The sequence below is a fragment of the Lepidochelys olivacea genome (assembly GCF_965140295.1).
Source record: "Lepidochelys olivacea isolate rLepOli2 genome assembly, chromosome: 4".
NCBI classification, from domain to species: Eukaryota; Metazoa; Chordata; order Testudines; family Cheloniidae; genus Lepidochelys; species Lepidochelys olivacea.
The window spans coordinates 129,506,284-129,522,827 of record NC_140414.1 but is presented as its reverse complement, the minus strand read 5'-3'; the positions used below and the strand labels follow the sequence as shown (position 1 = coordinate 129,522,827).

The following is a 16,544-nucleotide window of genomic DNA, read 5'->3' as shown; positions in this document are numbered from 1 at the left end:
GTGAAGCAGCAATGGGAGGGATTTACACCTTCTCCAGGAACTAACATTCTGGACTTTGTAACCAACCTACAAAACACCCTCCGAACCTCTCTAGCCCTTGCTAAAGAAAACCTACAGGATGCTCAAAAAGAGCAAAAAGCCTGGTATGATAAACACGCCAGAGAGCGTTCCTTCAAAGTAGGGAACCAGGTCATGGTCTTAAAGGCGCTCCAGGCCCATAAAATGGAAGCATCGTGGGAAGGGCCATTCATGGTCCAGGAGCGCCTGGGAGCTGTTAATTATCTCGTAGCATTCCCCACCTCCAACCAAAAGCCTAAGGTGTACCATATTAATTCTCTAAAGCCCTTTTATTCCAGAGAATTAAAGGTTTGTCAGTTTACAACCCAGGGAGGAGATGACACCTTCAGGCCACTCAGCGTCTACTACAAAGGGAAAAGTGCTGGTGGCGTGGAAGAGGTGAACCTCTACATGGCCCTTGGGCATATGCAGCGACAGCAGATCAAGGAGCTGTGCACTCGCTACGTGCTGACGTTCTCAGCCACCCCAGGACTGACTGAACGGGCATACCACTCCATTGACACAGGTAATGCTCACCCAATTAAAGTCCAACCTTACCGGGTGTCTCCTCAAGCTAAAACTGCTATAGAACAGGAGATCCAGGATATGTTACAGCTGGGGGTAATCCAACCCTCTGGCAGTGCATGGGCATCTCCAGTGGTTCTAGTTCCCAAACCAGATGGGCAGATACATTTTTGCGTGGACTACCATAAGCTAAATGCTGTAACTCGCCCAGACAACTATCCAATGCCACACATAGATGATCTATTAGAGAAACTGGGACGGGCCCAGTTCATCTCTACCTTGGACTTAACCAAGGGGTACTGGCAGGTACCGCTTGATGAATCCACCAAGGAAAGGTCAGCCTTCACCACACGTCGGGCTGTATGAATTTAATGTACTCCCTTTCGGGCTGCGGAATGCACCCGCCACCTTCCAAAGACTTGTAGATGGTCTCCTAGCGGGATTAGGAGAATATGCAGTCGCCTACCTTGACGATGTGGCCATATTTTCGGATTCCTAGGCAGAACACCTGGAACATCTACTAAAAGTCTTTGAGCGCATAAGGGAGGCAGGGCTAACTGTTAAGGCTAAGGAGTATCAAATAGGCCTAAACAGAATGACTTACGTTGGACACCAGGTGGATCAAGGAACTATCAACCCCCTACAGGCCAAAGTGGATGCTATCCAAAAGTGGCCTGTCCCAAAATCAAAGAAACAGGTTCAATCCTTCTTAGGCTTGGCAGTTTATTACAGGCAATACAGCCAAATCGCTGCCCCACTGACAGACCTAACCAAAAAGAAACAGCCAAATGCCGTTCAGTGGACCAAAGAGTGTCAGAAGGCCTTTAACCAGCTTAAAGCGACACTCATGTCTGACCCTGTACTAAGGGCCCCAGACTTTGACAAACCGTTCCTAGTAACCACAGACGCGTCCAAGTGTGGTGTGGGAGCAGTTTTAATGAAGGAAGGACCGGATCAAGAATTCCACCCTGTAGTGTTTCTCAGCAAGAAGCTGTCTGAGAGGGAAAGCAACTGGTCAGTCAGTGAAAAAGAATACCATTGTCTACGCTCTGGAAAAGCTACGCCCATATGTTTGGGGACGGCATTCCACCTGCAAACCGACCATGCTGCGCTACAGTGGCTTCATACCGCCTCGGGAAATAACAAAAGACTTATTCGGTGGAGTTTAGCTCTCCAAGATTTTGATTTTGACATCCAACACATCTCAGGAGCTTCTAACAAAGTGGCTGATGCACTCTCCCGTGAAAGTTTCCCAGAATCAACTGGTTAAAATCATCCTTGAGATGTGGAAAATATTGTTAGTCTTTATGTACTTCGTAGTATATTTAGAGGTACATGTGTCTTATTAACTCTGTTTTCTCCTAGAGCTCCAGGAAGAAATCACAGCCAGCATTTCACCCTATCTGTGATTTGGGGGGCGTGTCATCAATATAAAGGGAAGGGTAAACACCTTGAAAAACCCTTTCACCTGTAAAGGGTTAAGAAGCTAGGATAACCTCGCTGGCACCTGACCAAAATGACCAATGAGGAGACAAAATACTTTCAAAGCTGGAGAAACAAAGGCTCTCTCTGTCTGTGTGAGGCTTTTGCTGGGAACAGAACAGGAATGGAGTCTTAGAACTTAGTAAGTAATCTAGCTAGATATGCGTTAGATTCTGTTTTGTTTAAATGGCGGATAAAATAAGCTGTGCTGAATGGAATGTATATTCCTGTTTTTGTGTCTTTTTGTTAAGGTTTTGCCTAGAGGGATTCTCTATGTTTTGAATCTGACTGCCTGTAAGATTATCTTCCATTCTGATCTTAGAGTTGTTCTTATCTTTTTTTGTTCTTCTAATAAAGTTCTGTTTTTTAAGACTCTGGGGTTTTTGGGTCTTAAAAATCCAAGGCTGGTTTGTGTTTATCTTGTTTATTCTCAAGCCTCCCTAGGAAAGAGGGTGTGAGGGGATTGGGGGAATATTAGGGGGGAGTAGGAACTCCAAGTAGTCCTTTCCCTGATACTTTGTTAAATCACTTGGTGGTGGCAGCGTTTACCTAATCCAAGGGCCAAGACTTTGTGCCTTGGGGAAGTTTTAACCTAAACTGGTAGAAATAAGTTTAGGGGGTCTTTCATGCGGGTCCCCACATCTGTATCCTAAAGTTCAAAGTGGGGAAGGAACCCTAACAGAGGCACTAGCCAAAATTGTTAGAGGCAGCAGTGAAATTAACAGAGGAGTAGGTGGAGGTGGACTTGCCACAGCAAGAGCTCCATACCCCGATGACCAAGGGTGAAGGAAAGAAGCTTGAAGACCCTTATGCAGCAAAGCCTAATATTATGGGGGCCAAACAAGGGTGCCCCAGCTCTAGTCTGGTACCTGTTCCTGGGCAAAGGACACATGAAGAAACTGCCCTTACATGAACTGTGGGTACACAGAGTTCTCTAGGTGGACAGATGTAAAAGGGGGACCAGGGATCAGGACGATTCGGATTAGAGGCTGCAGAATGACAAGGAGCATTGAAGATTCAGTGGCAGCTGTTCCCTTGTACAGAGCGCCTTGGTTAGGCTGCAGTGGTGACAGAAGGGAGCAGTGATGATGATCTATTGTATACATGGGGAAAAGATCACTTAAACTGTGACCATTATCCCCTTGGAAGTAGAAGGGACGTTTAGGTGGCAGCAAGTAGTGGTAGTAACCTAGTAGTGCCCTACTCAGTAATGTTAGGAACTGACTGGACCCCATTCCCCTTATGTAAAAAGGGTAGACAGTAGGGGAAGGTCTGTGTGAAAAGCTCATGCTGTCCATAGGCTTTCCAGGGAGTCCTCCAGGTCCAGTGTGTGACAACCCTAGACATAAGGAAACAAGCTCAGAAAGAGGTTTCACACTGGAAGACTTATGGGAGAGGGAGAGAAAAATGCAAGCAGCAGTGAAGCAGGGAATGATGGAGCAGGGATACCTAGAGGATAAGGAAGATGGAAGCTCAACTGATGCCCAGGAGAAATAATCCCTGTACAAGACACAGGGTAAAGAACCAGTTGGAAGAAGAGGGAGAGAAAAAGAGGAGGGTCCTGACATGGAAGCCTTCGTGGGCAAACCCACCCTGCCAGTCCCAAACCAGGGGCAAGGTAAGTCAGAGGAGAGAGATCTTGAAATTGTGGCCCAAGAGAGACAATTCAGGTAGACTTGTCGGAAGTGACTGGTGCAATGACCTATGCCTAGGGCCCTTTGTTTTCTGTTTTTATTTTAGTTAATTTTTCCTGGGAATTTATTGGTGGTGGGGTAGTAATAAGAGGTGAAAATTGGTGGAAAAAATATTAATTTTTCTCGATAAATAATCAGGGTTTATTTTGGTGGACGGAAGGACAGGAAAAAAGTATTTGGTAGATTTATGCTTTGATCAATTTAATTCAGTGTGGTTTGCTGCAGAACTAAAACAGAACTCAAAACACGTATTGTTTTCTTAAACTCAGATATCTCTGATCTCCAAATAAAACTTTTCATTTGAATAAGTTTACAGTTGTAGACTGATCTATTAGTCTATAAATATTTTCATTTAACAATCACTGCCATTGCAGCAGCCTGAAGAAGGCTGCAGGCCTAGCTGACGCCAATTATACACTTTCTTTTGGAAGGATTGTGAGCACCTGGGTGGCAATCCCTGGTCTAACAAGGTAATTGGGAGAATATAAGGGGAGGAAACAAGGGCAGATTAAGAGGAAGCTCACAGGGTAAGCCCAGGCTGAGGAGTGAGGGCTGCAGGGAAACCTGTGCTTTCTGTAAGCCCACAGTGCATGGTATTACTATGTAAGAGAATAAATACATACCTTGGTGAAAGAAACAGCCCAGTGTGTGTTTGACTGTGAAACCACCTCACTGACTGGGTAGTGACAGGGGGGGCCCTGCACCAGCATCTCATGTGAACAGAGTCTCCTTCCCTTCAGTCTCTTATCACTAGTTGTCTACTTAGGAGATACCTAGTATTTCCAAGTGCTGCAATGGGCACATGACAGCAGTTAATAGGATTGGGGAGGGAAGGAGAGAGACAGGACAAGGGGGATAAGTATACTACAGAAAGGAGAAAATGTCAGAAAAGCTGGACCCTGACTTGTTAAAGGAAATGGGGATGAAAAGGGAGGAATGAAGTGAAGCTAGGATAAGTGATATGCAAAGTATACACTATACAGTACAGAGTGTTGTTCCTTTAATTTAGAGACAGCATGGTGGTGCAGGGTTTTTCACCTACTCACTTCACTTAGACTCCAGATTTGTCATGGTGAGGTACATTTTTTCCAAGCCTGAGCTGTATGTATCTGTTAGGTACTTATATGGCCCCCACTGCCACAGTAGTTGAGCACCTCACATTCTTTACTATTTATTCTCAAGAGCCCTGTGAGGTAGGGAAGTGCTATTTTCCCTCTTTTACAGATAGGAAGCTGAAGCACAGAGGAGGTAAGTAACTTGTGCAAGTTCCTCAGTCTGTGGCATGGCAGGAATTGAACTTGGGAGACAACCTAGTTCCTAAACTAGCACCTTATCCCCAGGCTCATCCTTCCTCTCAGTGCAATAACTTAGCACTTACTATTTGAAAATAGTATGTGATAAGGAATCTATTTCATGTAACAGCAGCTTATGTCTAAAGTAATGTGGCAACTCTTATTTGAAGCTGTAACCGTCAGCCAGAAATTGAGTCCAGCTGCATTTAGACTCTTTTTCACTGAAATATTACTAACCCCATAAAGCAACTACACCACCATTTTATTATAAAAATAACTGACAAATTTTAAATTTGTATACAATCTGTATTCACATATTTACAGTCACTTTCTAGCACAGAAGAAAAAAATAAATATAATCCCCATGCAATGTGTTTCAGTGCAAAAAGAGGGTTTTGATCAGAGTAACTGGTATCTTAACGTTTTCCTCACATTCAATGCAAGTGATTTATAAAAGCTCTGTCAGACAGACATGACTGATTTCATTCTAAGACTCAAGGTAGTGGCAAATGAGATGCCTCTATTCAACTGTACCCCAGAGACGGCACAGTGAAGCTTTTTTCCCTCCTACCTTACCACTTTTGCCACTCTTCTCTATATGGCTATATCTATGAAAAGGAAGGTATACAGATTTCAAATCCAGTTACAATCTCTGTACTTGTGGCAATCTGAATATTTATAGAGAATCATAGACTTTTGCTTGTAAATCTGTCTGTGCTCTGAGCCCATCCACAACTTTTGTGCTCTTCAGAACTTTTGGCTTGCAGCAGATTTGCATTTGTTAACACTCCAACAAATGTGAGTGTAATTTGTGTATTTCCATTCTTTGCAAAATGGCTGGATTTATGTTGAAGTCTCTTGTGCAGTCCAACAGGTGGTGGAATGAAGTAAGAGGTAGACGTTTCTTATCCTGTTGGTTCCTAACATCCCACATTATGGCCATTTAAAATGAATTATTTCATTTTTGCCCTTACTTATTGTAGATTAGTAACCAATTAACTTTTCAGTAAGATGTCCTCAAATTAGAGAGATTCAATGCTGATACTAAACACTGAATTTATGCTTAGATAAGTCAGTCCAAACATCCACACTGGATGATAAATATTAAAAATATAACCAACATTAATTGGTACTGTAGTATACATCTCAAAGTGCTGTTTTCTCAGTATCAAGTAGTGGTTGATTTGATATTTGATTGCACTTCTCAGGTCAGATTATTGACAACATTCAGCAACATGTCTGAGAAATTCATCACTGAGTTCATCATTGAAGAACCTCATGCAATGAGGACACTGAAGTTCACCCTGTCCTCTTCTCTCTGATCCTGAACTCCCACTGTCTGTGCGTGTAGCAGCTTGTTCAGATTGTGAACCTGTTCTCCTCACGCCTGACTGGACTTGGCTGTTGCCCAGTAGATGTTCAACATTTGTCTGTACATACACACGATGATTTTGGTTCCCAGTGTGAACTCTAACATGACCAGCTGTCTCTCTTGATTCCTAGGAAATTAAAATCATTAAAAAAAAAATCAGTATCAAAAATCCAATTTTGAGCCCAAAAGGGTTAATCTAAAATGCTAGTAATGACATTTTGATAAGGCGGACCAAAGCCAATGCATACTTCACAAAGATTTTTAGCTGAAACTCAAAGCAATCAGAGCCAGCAACTGAAAGTTGATTAAGTTCCAAACAATCATAAAACCTACATAAAATAAGTGATTGGGAGTCAAGTATAGCATGTGCAACAAATAACTGAAATTAAAAAAACAAGCGAGTTCTACCTATTCCCTGTTTGTACTGAACTGGTACAGTGTCTAAATCCATGAGAAGAAATACTATTTCCAGTTCTGCTGATTCAACGCAGAAAAGACACTGGGACTAATAGGAAGCGTTATATAAATAGAAGACAACTCCTAATTCCTCTAGAACTGAAGTTCTGAAATACAGGTATGGGATTTTTAGCAGTTACAACTTTGACACCTCTGAATTTAAGATATTGAACAAATCTGTCCATGATTTATTGGTATGTTTTGGAGTTATTCTTGTTTCCTTGGGGTGCGTCTGATTTTCAGCTTGAGTTTCCCTTATTAATGAAAACAACTTGGTTTAATATCTTGCCTTTCTAGATTTCTTTACCTGTCTCCTGATTAGCTGGTGCTGTAGACATGAAACTTCTGCCTGAAGCTCCTGTATTTTACTTTGTGCACGCTCTCGATCCGCTCTTTCAGATGTGAAATCATCCTTGTAAACAAGGACCTGAAAATGAATCATTGAAATATTTTAGCCATTTACTGAGAGTGGTGAGGTAGCAGAGGTCATAGTTGGTAAAAGAATTATACATTCTCCCATCTCTAATATTTAAATTAATACTCCGTAACATTGGTTCAGAATGCAGGTATTCTTTTCTACAGTATGTCTGCACTTAACTAGATATATGGAATTTACAAAAATCCTGATATTTTGTGTTGGAGGAAAATAAAGCTATCACAGAATTCCTCCAGTACTGCATTTTACTTGAACTTGTGTGTGCGCCCCTTTGTACTGTTGCCACCTTTGCAATCGGTACAGCCACCCTATGTCCAAGTGCCAAAATCAGAAAAATCAACTGTTTAAAAAAAGTGAAAAATTCAGTGAACTTGTTTTCCCATCTTTTTCTGAGAAAATCTTAATTCCTAAATCAAGCAATTCTGATCGAAGAGTAGATTTAATGACCTGTTGCTCCAGCATTTGTACAAGTTCACTATCTCCATCTCTAGCCTTCTTCGCATCCTCTAACTCTCGCTTTACTTTAATGCATTCATTCATTTTTTCTTCCAGTAATTTGTTCAACCGAGAAATCTCCTTCTGCATCAGCTCTGAATTTCTTTTCAGTGGTATAATGCCTTGCTGTTGTTCGGGTTGAGACTTCAGTTCTTTCAGCTGCAGGTGGAGTCGTTTCACATATTCCTCTCTACTAGCATCATATGCCTGCCATTTTGTATTTAAGTCTTCCACCTGAGAAAGCAACAGAAAAGTCAAAAATAAAGTTATACACCTTAAAACAAAGTGTTGCAAGCAAAAACTTTCAGAGAAGGATTAAGGTGAGTGGTTTTAATGTGGTGTTAGGGCAGAAACAGAATTCTTAAACACGTTGCATTCTGACACTATTTCTTTGAGTCAATGGGGCAGCTAGGCTATGTATTGAGGATTTGTATTTGCCAAGGGAACAAAGATTACATGCTAGCTAATATTTTTTATGGAGACTATTCAGGGTCTGCATAAAGGTACCATTAGGGTTAAATTAAATTAGGGTTTGTTAGTGGGAATTTACTGTAGTTCAAAATGTATAATCAAATCCTATTCTACAAACTAAAAATGTACTTACATGAAACACTTTTTGTTGTAACTTCCGATTTTCCTCCTGTAGCTGGCAAATAATTGTTTGGAGTGAAGTTTTATTCTCTGAAAATTGTAGCTGTCAGACAAAGTAAGTGTTACTTTGATTAAAAAAACCGCACAAACCTGGAAGACATTCACAGCTTTATTTTAAAAATAGCACAAACATCCTCCATTTTTCTTCCCTAAGCTATTCAAACATGTTTTTAGATTAGCTCATTGTAAGATCAGTTGTTGGTAAACGTTTTTTAAGCAAAGAAATTAAATTTGCTTTAATGTAAGGGAGAATAGCCCACCTGAAAAACCATAAAACAACCAGCAGCCACAAACACTCATTCATTTTGGCTTGCTATGACTTTAAGCAAATGAGAACAAAAAATAATAAAGCTGCTTGATGAATTTTTGACCAGAAGTTTTAAACTTTTGATTTAATTACATGCCTTTGGACTTTAAGAAATGTCATCTGTTAAAAAAAAACCCAAAAAACCCAAAGTACATGAGTAAAAAAACATTTTTGAAAAAAAATTCCCTAGAATGAACTAGGAATCATATCTGAATTTCTCTTTGACAGGGAAGTCCCCACTGTACAAGGTAAGCTAGTTATTAGACTGAAAACTTATTACTTAGAGATGGATATTTCAGTTACACATAAAACATCACATTGCTGAAAATTTCAAGTCCCATTAAACAATCTGCTTTTCTTTCCATCTAAGTCAGCCTCTGTCTATTCACGCAGTAATATTTTACATAACAAGATCATCTTTCATCCCAAAGGCTCCCAATGCACTTTACAAATTTAAACTCTGCACAGGGATCACTGAAACTCGCAGCTCTTTTAAAAGATCCAGTAACAGCAGCTCAGGACAAGAAATGAGCAGTACTTTCATCTGCTTTAAACTTCAAGAAGAATCTTCATGAACAAAATTAACGGAATGTCACCACAGTATCTGGTTTTAATACCCTATTTCTTATGGGGGTTATAATATCTTAAATTATCAAGAGTTGCCAACTCATGATACTGTCATGAAACAACAGTTGTTGTTTAAGTAGTTCCTCATTTTGGGAACAGTAGGGTTTCTCTTGCAAATTTTTACCATTATTTAATACTGCCATCTCCCAAGGCTTTCAATGAAACTGAAGTCAGACAGCCACCAGTGAGGTGCGGATTCTTGGTAGGTATTTCTTGGCTATCACCGTAGTATCTACGCACCTGCCAAACACTAAGGCATTTACCTGAACAAGGCTTTGTGGCAGGGAAATTATATTATCTCCACTTTAGGTAGAAAATAAGTCATAAATGAAATAATTTGTCCACAGCCACATAGAAGTCTGACAGAGCAAGGAATTGGATGCATTTCCTGGTTCCCTGGCCAGTGTTTTAATCCTTCCCCGAGAGAGGAATCTTCTTCCATAACCTAACAGCAAGAGTAAGGCTTACATTGTGTGTGCAGGGATGAATTTTGAATTGAAAATGATCACACACACTAAGGCTCAACAAATCAGGAAAAAAAAAAAGCAAATTCTTTTAAAATCTTATGATATTTAAGCCAACTTGACTTTTGTGGTCCAAGGACACATCTACCCTGCAATTAGACACCTGCAGCTGGCCAATGGCAGCTGACCTGGGCTCACAGAGCAGAGTAAGCAATAGCGGCCTCTAGAGCTCTGAGATCCTTCCATCTTGCAACCTCCAGCTCAAGCCCAAACAAACAGCCCTTTAGCGTGCACCCCATGAGTGTCAGCTGGCATGGGCCTGCCACAGGTGCTTAATTGCACAGACCAGTGGTTCTCAAACTCTGGGTCAGGACCCCAAAGTGGGTTGCGATCCAATTGTAATGGGGTCACCACGGCTGGCGTTAGACTTGCTGGGGACTGGGGCTGAAGTCAAAGCCCAAGTCCCACTGCCCAGGACTGAAGCCAAAGCCCTACAGCTTCAGCCCTGGGTGGCAGGGCTCAGGTTACAGGCCCCCGACCTGGGGCTGAAGCCCTTGGGCTTCGGCTTCCCCGCCCAGGACAATGCGGCTCAAGCTTTGGCTTCCCTCCACAGGGCAGTGGGGCTCGAGCTTAGCGTGCACGCGCACACACACACCCCCCTTGTAGTAATTTTTGTTATCAGAAGTGGGTTGTGGTGCAAGGAAGTTTGAGAACCCCTGGCATAGACATACCCCAAGGGCCTCATTTTTGTCTCTCGTCAAAGGGATGTCACCCCCAACAGCACAGCACCCTCTAGTGCTCTGCTCTAGCCGCCACTGGTTTACTGAATAATGTGTGTAAATATATAATAATCATACTTTGGGAAAGAATGCTTATGGCACCTCCTACCAAAAGAGGCTCTGACTACTAGAGATAGATGAGGGATGGCCAAGATGTACATGACATGATCAAAACCAGCTCCATCTCTCAATGAATACCAACAGTTAAGGTTTTGTGAGAAGATTCTCCTTTTCTCTTCACTGTAGCTGAAGTGATTGGGGAAAGTAAGAAATAACTTAGAGCTATTGTATTAACAGTTGCTTACAATGTAACATCCCTCCCTCCAAATTATTCACACTGTATACACAAAATGTATTAAGTGTACCTGATTGGATCTTTCCATAGGAATATGCTCCTCCAAATGCCCTCTGTCTTTTCTCTTTTCTTCTAGACATTTTGCCAGCTGCTGACACATTTCTGCTGTGGATGCCAATTTACGTTGAAGTTGGTGAGTTTCATCGGTGAGTGAACGACATAGTACTTCACTTGTAGCCTGGACTCTCTCTCTCTCTGCCAAGCTTCTCTGGAGTCGTAAGATTTCTCTCTCTCTTTCATACTGTGGCTGGTTTATTATCTGCTGTATATCTCTGTCTTTGTCTTCTAACTGCCGATTCAGCTTCTGCACTTCCTAGATGTTGGGGGTAAAGTTGATATATTTGAGAACATAAAATGAACTCAAAAGCCAAGAGATTTATAAAAGTGAATTTTCTCATCATTGTTTAAGAATAACTTAAGTCCACTCTTCAGGAATGTCATTAGTACCATATGTTACCACCATTAAATAAGACCACTCATATAAAGTCACTTTTCATCAAATTTCTTGAATGTGGTGTTGGTCTACAATGTCTTTTCCAGTTTTCATTTTACATTTTCATGAACATATGCTTATGCACATATCCTAGGTCAGAAAATAGTTGGTATGCAGAAAAGGACTTGCCAATACATTATCAACTGCAGATTGTTTCCAACCTCTTACTTGATATTTCAGGACAATCACTCCAGACTTTTTTAAAAAAAAAATATGTAATTGGGGCAGTTATCCCACTTTCTCAAAAACATACTTATACAAGGATGCAATTTTATGCACTATAACTTAAGCTTCTGATGCAGGCAGCATAGCCAGCTTGTAGTGTCCTGACCACTTTTAGGGTGCAATGAAAGACCTCTGTTTGGCTTTTCTACTCCAGTGTCCCAAATTATAAGGTGGTAGAAAATAATTTCCTTAAACTATTAGGGACCATAAATTTCATCAAAGCAAATAGTATGCCTGATTCTGAGAGACAGCAAAGATAGTATCACTCTACATAGTAACTTGATCAGGAACAAACAGTAATGACAGAGAAACAAACCCCACACAGGTTTCAGAGTAACAGCCGTGTTAGTCTGTCTTTGCAAAAAGAAAAGGAGTACTTGTGGCACCTTGGAGACTAACCAATTTATTTGAGCATGAGCTTTCATGAGCTACAGCTCACTTCATCGGATGCATACCGTGGAAACTGCAGCAGACTTTATATACACACAGAGAATATGAAACAATACCTCCTCCCACCCCACTGTCCTGCTGGTAATACCTTATCTAAAGTGATCATCAGGTTGGGCCATTTCCAGCACAAATCCAGGTTTTCTCACCCTCCACCCCCCACACAAATTCACTCTCCTGCTGGTTGAAACCCCACACAGAATGCGTAACTCTATCCTGGGGTGGTTATATCTGCCTCACAAATATCTGAGGGATCTGCATTTTCTTAACTTTGGCAATGCTTGTATATCTTGTTGTACCAATAAAGTTTCATGGAATTGGAAGCTCTGTAACATTACCTCGCTTAACAAATGGAAGCCCCTCTGTGAATGGTTTGATGGGACTGGGATTTGTTGGGGTCTAGACGGCAGCCAATCTCTGGCATCATCATGTACTCAAATTGTAAATGAAATTTGGAGTATATTAACACTGACCCAGTGAGCACTAACTTCTATTGTTCCCATTTAAACTGTTAGGGGGTGAAAGATTGGAGGACAACAGCTGTAAAGAAAGCATATGAAACATAGCTCCCCCAGAGTCTTTTAGTTTGTCTATATGGTATTTTGGAGCAAGCAGGAGTGAGCCTCCCAGCCCAGATGTGGGCCATGGGGGTGGAAATCAGGCTAGTGCTCTAAAAAAAAAAAAACCAGCTGCCTAGACAGTGCTTTCAAGTTGCAAGGCAGGCTCTGAAGCCTAGGGAGTGGTGTGGGCTTGGCTTCATTTCAGAGCCCAAGCCACAACTTCAAAGTGCCCTCTATGCAGCTATTTTTAAAGTGCTGGTACAAGCCCTGCTACCGGTGGACCTGGGCTGGGAGGTTCACTCCCACACACAGTACAGACATGCCCACAAGTTGCCCTGGATCCCAGGGTAGACAGGAGGTTATGGAGGCAAAAGCCACAGTCCATCTTGCAAAATCTGTCCCGTTTTTTGGAGGTGAAGGGGTGGGGAAGGTTGTAATGCAATATCCCTGCCAGTTCCTCAGGAGATCAAATCTTGGTCCTCCAATGGAAGAATACAATAGAAAAGCAGAGCATAAACTAAGTTTCCAAGCCCCCTGCGTAAAAACCTGTATAAGGGCATTATCTTGACCTTTAGCTTGTCAACAGTGACACTGGGTTACCTCAGGAGAGTCTCATAATAAATTGTGTTTAAAATGTTCATTTCTAAAAATCAAAGCTTATATTGACTAGTGCAGTTTTAAAGCTGCAACAGAAAGTGCTTATTTTAAATGTTAACTACAGTAATTAGAAAATGAAATGCTGCCATGTACATACTGTAGACTGGTGCCTTTGAGCACTTAAGAGAAAGGATACACTGTTTGGGATTCAGAACAAACCCACAACTATATCAAACCCAATATGGATACTGAATGTTTTAAAAGGATTTGACAGGCTTAAAAATCCATTTGAAGAACAAAAGGCTACTTCTAGCTATGCTTTGTTGGCTGGTGTTGCACTTCCTGGGTAGTTTATGGCATAAGACATTAATCAACCTGCCTCACAAGGTAGTCAAACAGCGGAGTGCTGACAGAGGTGTAAATACCTCGACACATCCCAAGCTGCGCACTGTATAAAACAGTGAGATCATGTTTTATTACAAGTCTCAAAGCCTGAACCGGTCTAAAGAGAAGTGTTCCATTTGAGAAACATTCTTGTACCCGCATTATGTCAAGAGATTACTTTGTCACAAGACTACTTGTTTCAGTTTCCAATATTTTCTCATTTGGAACTCCCCTCACAGACACCAGACTGCTTCATTACAAAGAGAAAGATTTTAAACAATTTAATTTCAATAAACAAACAGTAAAAACACTTCTTCCAGAGTTAGAAAGATGTTTTTAACTAGAAAGGAGGAAAATTGAGATTCCCCCCCCCCCCCGAATTGCCAACTAGTTGCAATGGTTACAACTGAAATGCTAGGTCTGGTGTACAGATGTGCTGATGAACAGTTCAAGAAGCAGATACACGAAGGGGAAAAAGGGAAGAACTAAAAAATCCCATTTAAATGCCTTTTAATCAAGAAATATTGGCACTGTGGATTTTTGTTATGGAGTGAAAAAATAATTGCTTGCAATAAATTTATTTTAGCTCATCTTTTCCAATAATCTCTTCCACTCTACTTGTGCAAACTAGTGAGATTATATAAAGATGTATACTAGCTAGTGTGCTAGCTGTAAATCTCATCCTGATAGCATGAAAAATACCATTTAGATTACATTTAAAAATGCCAGTAGATTTCATAGTCTCTGCAACTACTTTTTAATTAACATGTTCCCACAATTCAATCACTGCCCTGAAGTGCATGGTGATTATACTTTGGTTATAATAAATAGTGCTATCTTGAAAGTATTTGAAGACGACAGGTTACCTAGTGGTTGCAGAGGGTTTGGCAAACTTGACTTCTGGGCTCTAACCAAGCCTCTTCACCAGCTTGCTGCGACACCTTGGACAAGTCACCTAAACCAAATTTTCCATACTAGAGCATCTAAAGTTAGGGTCCTAAATCAATATTTAGGCATCTAAATTAGTGACCTAAACTAAGGGTTTTATTTATTTATTTTTTTAATACCACACATCATCATGGCACCCCAGCCCCTTTCAAATAGGGTGTTTAGCTTTAGGTACTAATGGTTGAAAATCCTACCCTTCTCTTAAAAAAAAAAAAGGCTTAAAATAACACTTTTTCGTATTAAGTGGGGTTAAATGCTGTCCTGGCTCACAAGTGTGCAACTTTTTGAAGACAGACTCGAGCTCAGCCCTTTGCATAGGACTGCTAGGGGAAGGCACTCTTCTCTGTAAATACAAGTGCTATTTTGGTACATCTGTGTTTTTACCTGGGTCAAAGTTTCAACCTTCTGCGCTGAAATTCTCTCGCTGTCTTTAAGCTGCTGCTTCATTTGGCCAACCTGATCTATTAAACTTTCCACTAGAGATTTTGCAGGTCCAACAAACTTTCCCCCAGCTGGCGGCGGCTGTTGCTCCTCTTCCTGTGCGGCTCCCAACTGGGCAGCCTGGTACTTGGCCACGCTCGCCCTCAGCTCCCCGATCATCGCCTCCTTGGCGGAGAGCTGCAGTTGAAGGTGCTTCAGCTGCTGCCCGGCCTCATGATACAGGCTGCAGAGGGCTTTGTAGCGGGGCGCTTTGCTCTTTAAGCTCTTGTTCTCCAGGTGCAGCGCCTCCACGGTCTCCTCCAGCTGCCTGCACCGGGCTACCAGCGGGTCCGTGCTGCTGTCCTCGTTCACCGAGCACATGGCGGGGGAAAGAGAGCGCCGACCACCCCGCGGCCCCGTCTCTTCCTCCAGCGCGGTGAGCCAGAACCCCGCCAGCTGCATAGAAATCCACGCGGGGCCAGGCGAGGGGCCGCGCGGCTGTCCGTGCCGCTCCCTTCAGCCTTCTCCTCGCCGCCGCCCGGGAGCAGAGACGAGCCTTTCGGCGCTGGCTGGGCCCGGCCCCCACGCCTCTTATCGGCCAGGCGGGCGGCCAGCGGCTGCTCGGCGCCGCCAGCGGGGAGGGGCCGCCCGCGGGGGGCGGGGCCCACAGCCCCGCGCGGGAGGAGGGGAACCCCCGAGCGGGGGAAGGGAGCGGAGCGAGCCCCGGGGGGGGGAGGGGCGGGCTGAGCTGTGTCGCGGGGATCCCGCGCGGGGCTCTGGGAGCCGGGGGGAGGGGGCAGCCCGGGCTTGCGTAAGGCCCGCGGTGTCCCAGCCGGAGCTGCCCCCGGGAATTTCCTGGCGGGGCTTCCCGGCAGCAGGCGCTAGGCGGCAGCTCCCGGCCGCTCCCCGGGGACCGCTCAGCAGCCAGGCGGCGCCTCTTTCCGGCTCCGGCCTGGGGCGCAGGCGCGAGGGCGGGGCGAGTCTGCGCCGGCGCAGTGAGCGTGGCTGGGGGAGGGGGCAGCGCTCTCGGGGCTGCGCTCGTGCCCTGCCCGCGCGGGGCGGCCGGGGCTGGCTGTGCCCCGCCAGGGGGTGCTGGCTCTCGGGGACGGCGACCCTGGCCCCGCGGGAGACCGCGGCGTTGCCAGTATTCCGGGAGGTTGTACCACGTGACATAATCCATGCCCATTAGTCTTTCCTGCCCGGAGGCTCCAGGACAATCCTGGAGGGTTGGCAATCCCAGGGGAGCGTAGCCCTGTGGGGACCCGCAGTGTGCCCTGGACAGTGGCTGACACGGTGCCCCTTGGCTAGGACAGAGTACAGTGGGAGAGGGGGCGAGGCGATAGCTCAGTGGTTTCAGCATTGGCCTGATAAACCCAGGGTTGTGAGCTCGATCCTTGAGGGGGCCATTTGGGATCTGCGGCAAAAATTGGGGATTGGTCCTGCTTCGAGCAGGGGGTTGGACTAGATGACCTCCTGAG

At 43.7% G+C, this 16,544-nt stretch overlaps 1 protein-coding gene across 1 annotated transcript; it reads right to left on the bottom strand.

Annotated features, from left to right (window-relative positions):
* Positions 1 to 5,338: 5,338 nt before the first annotated feature.
* TNIP2 (TNFAIP3 interacting protein 2) lies at positions 5,339 to 16,016 on the bottom strand. Its single transcript, XM_084626777.1, has 6 exons — positions 15,031 to 16,016; positions 11,003 to 11,305; positions 8,414 to 8,503; positions 7,762 to 8,043; positions 7,186 to 7,305; positions 5,339 to 6,549 (listed from the first exon to the last, which is right to left on the bottom strand). The coding sequence occupies exons 1-6, from the start codon at positions 15,526 to 15,528 to the stop codon at positions 6,265 to 6,267; spliced, it is 1,578 nt and encodes a 525-aa protein (XP_084482903.1). The 5' UTR covers positions 15,529 to 16,016; the 3' UTR covers positions 5,339 to 6,264.
* Between the last annotated feature and the right edge of the window lie 528 nt (positions 16,017 to 16,544).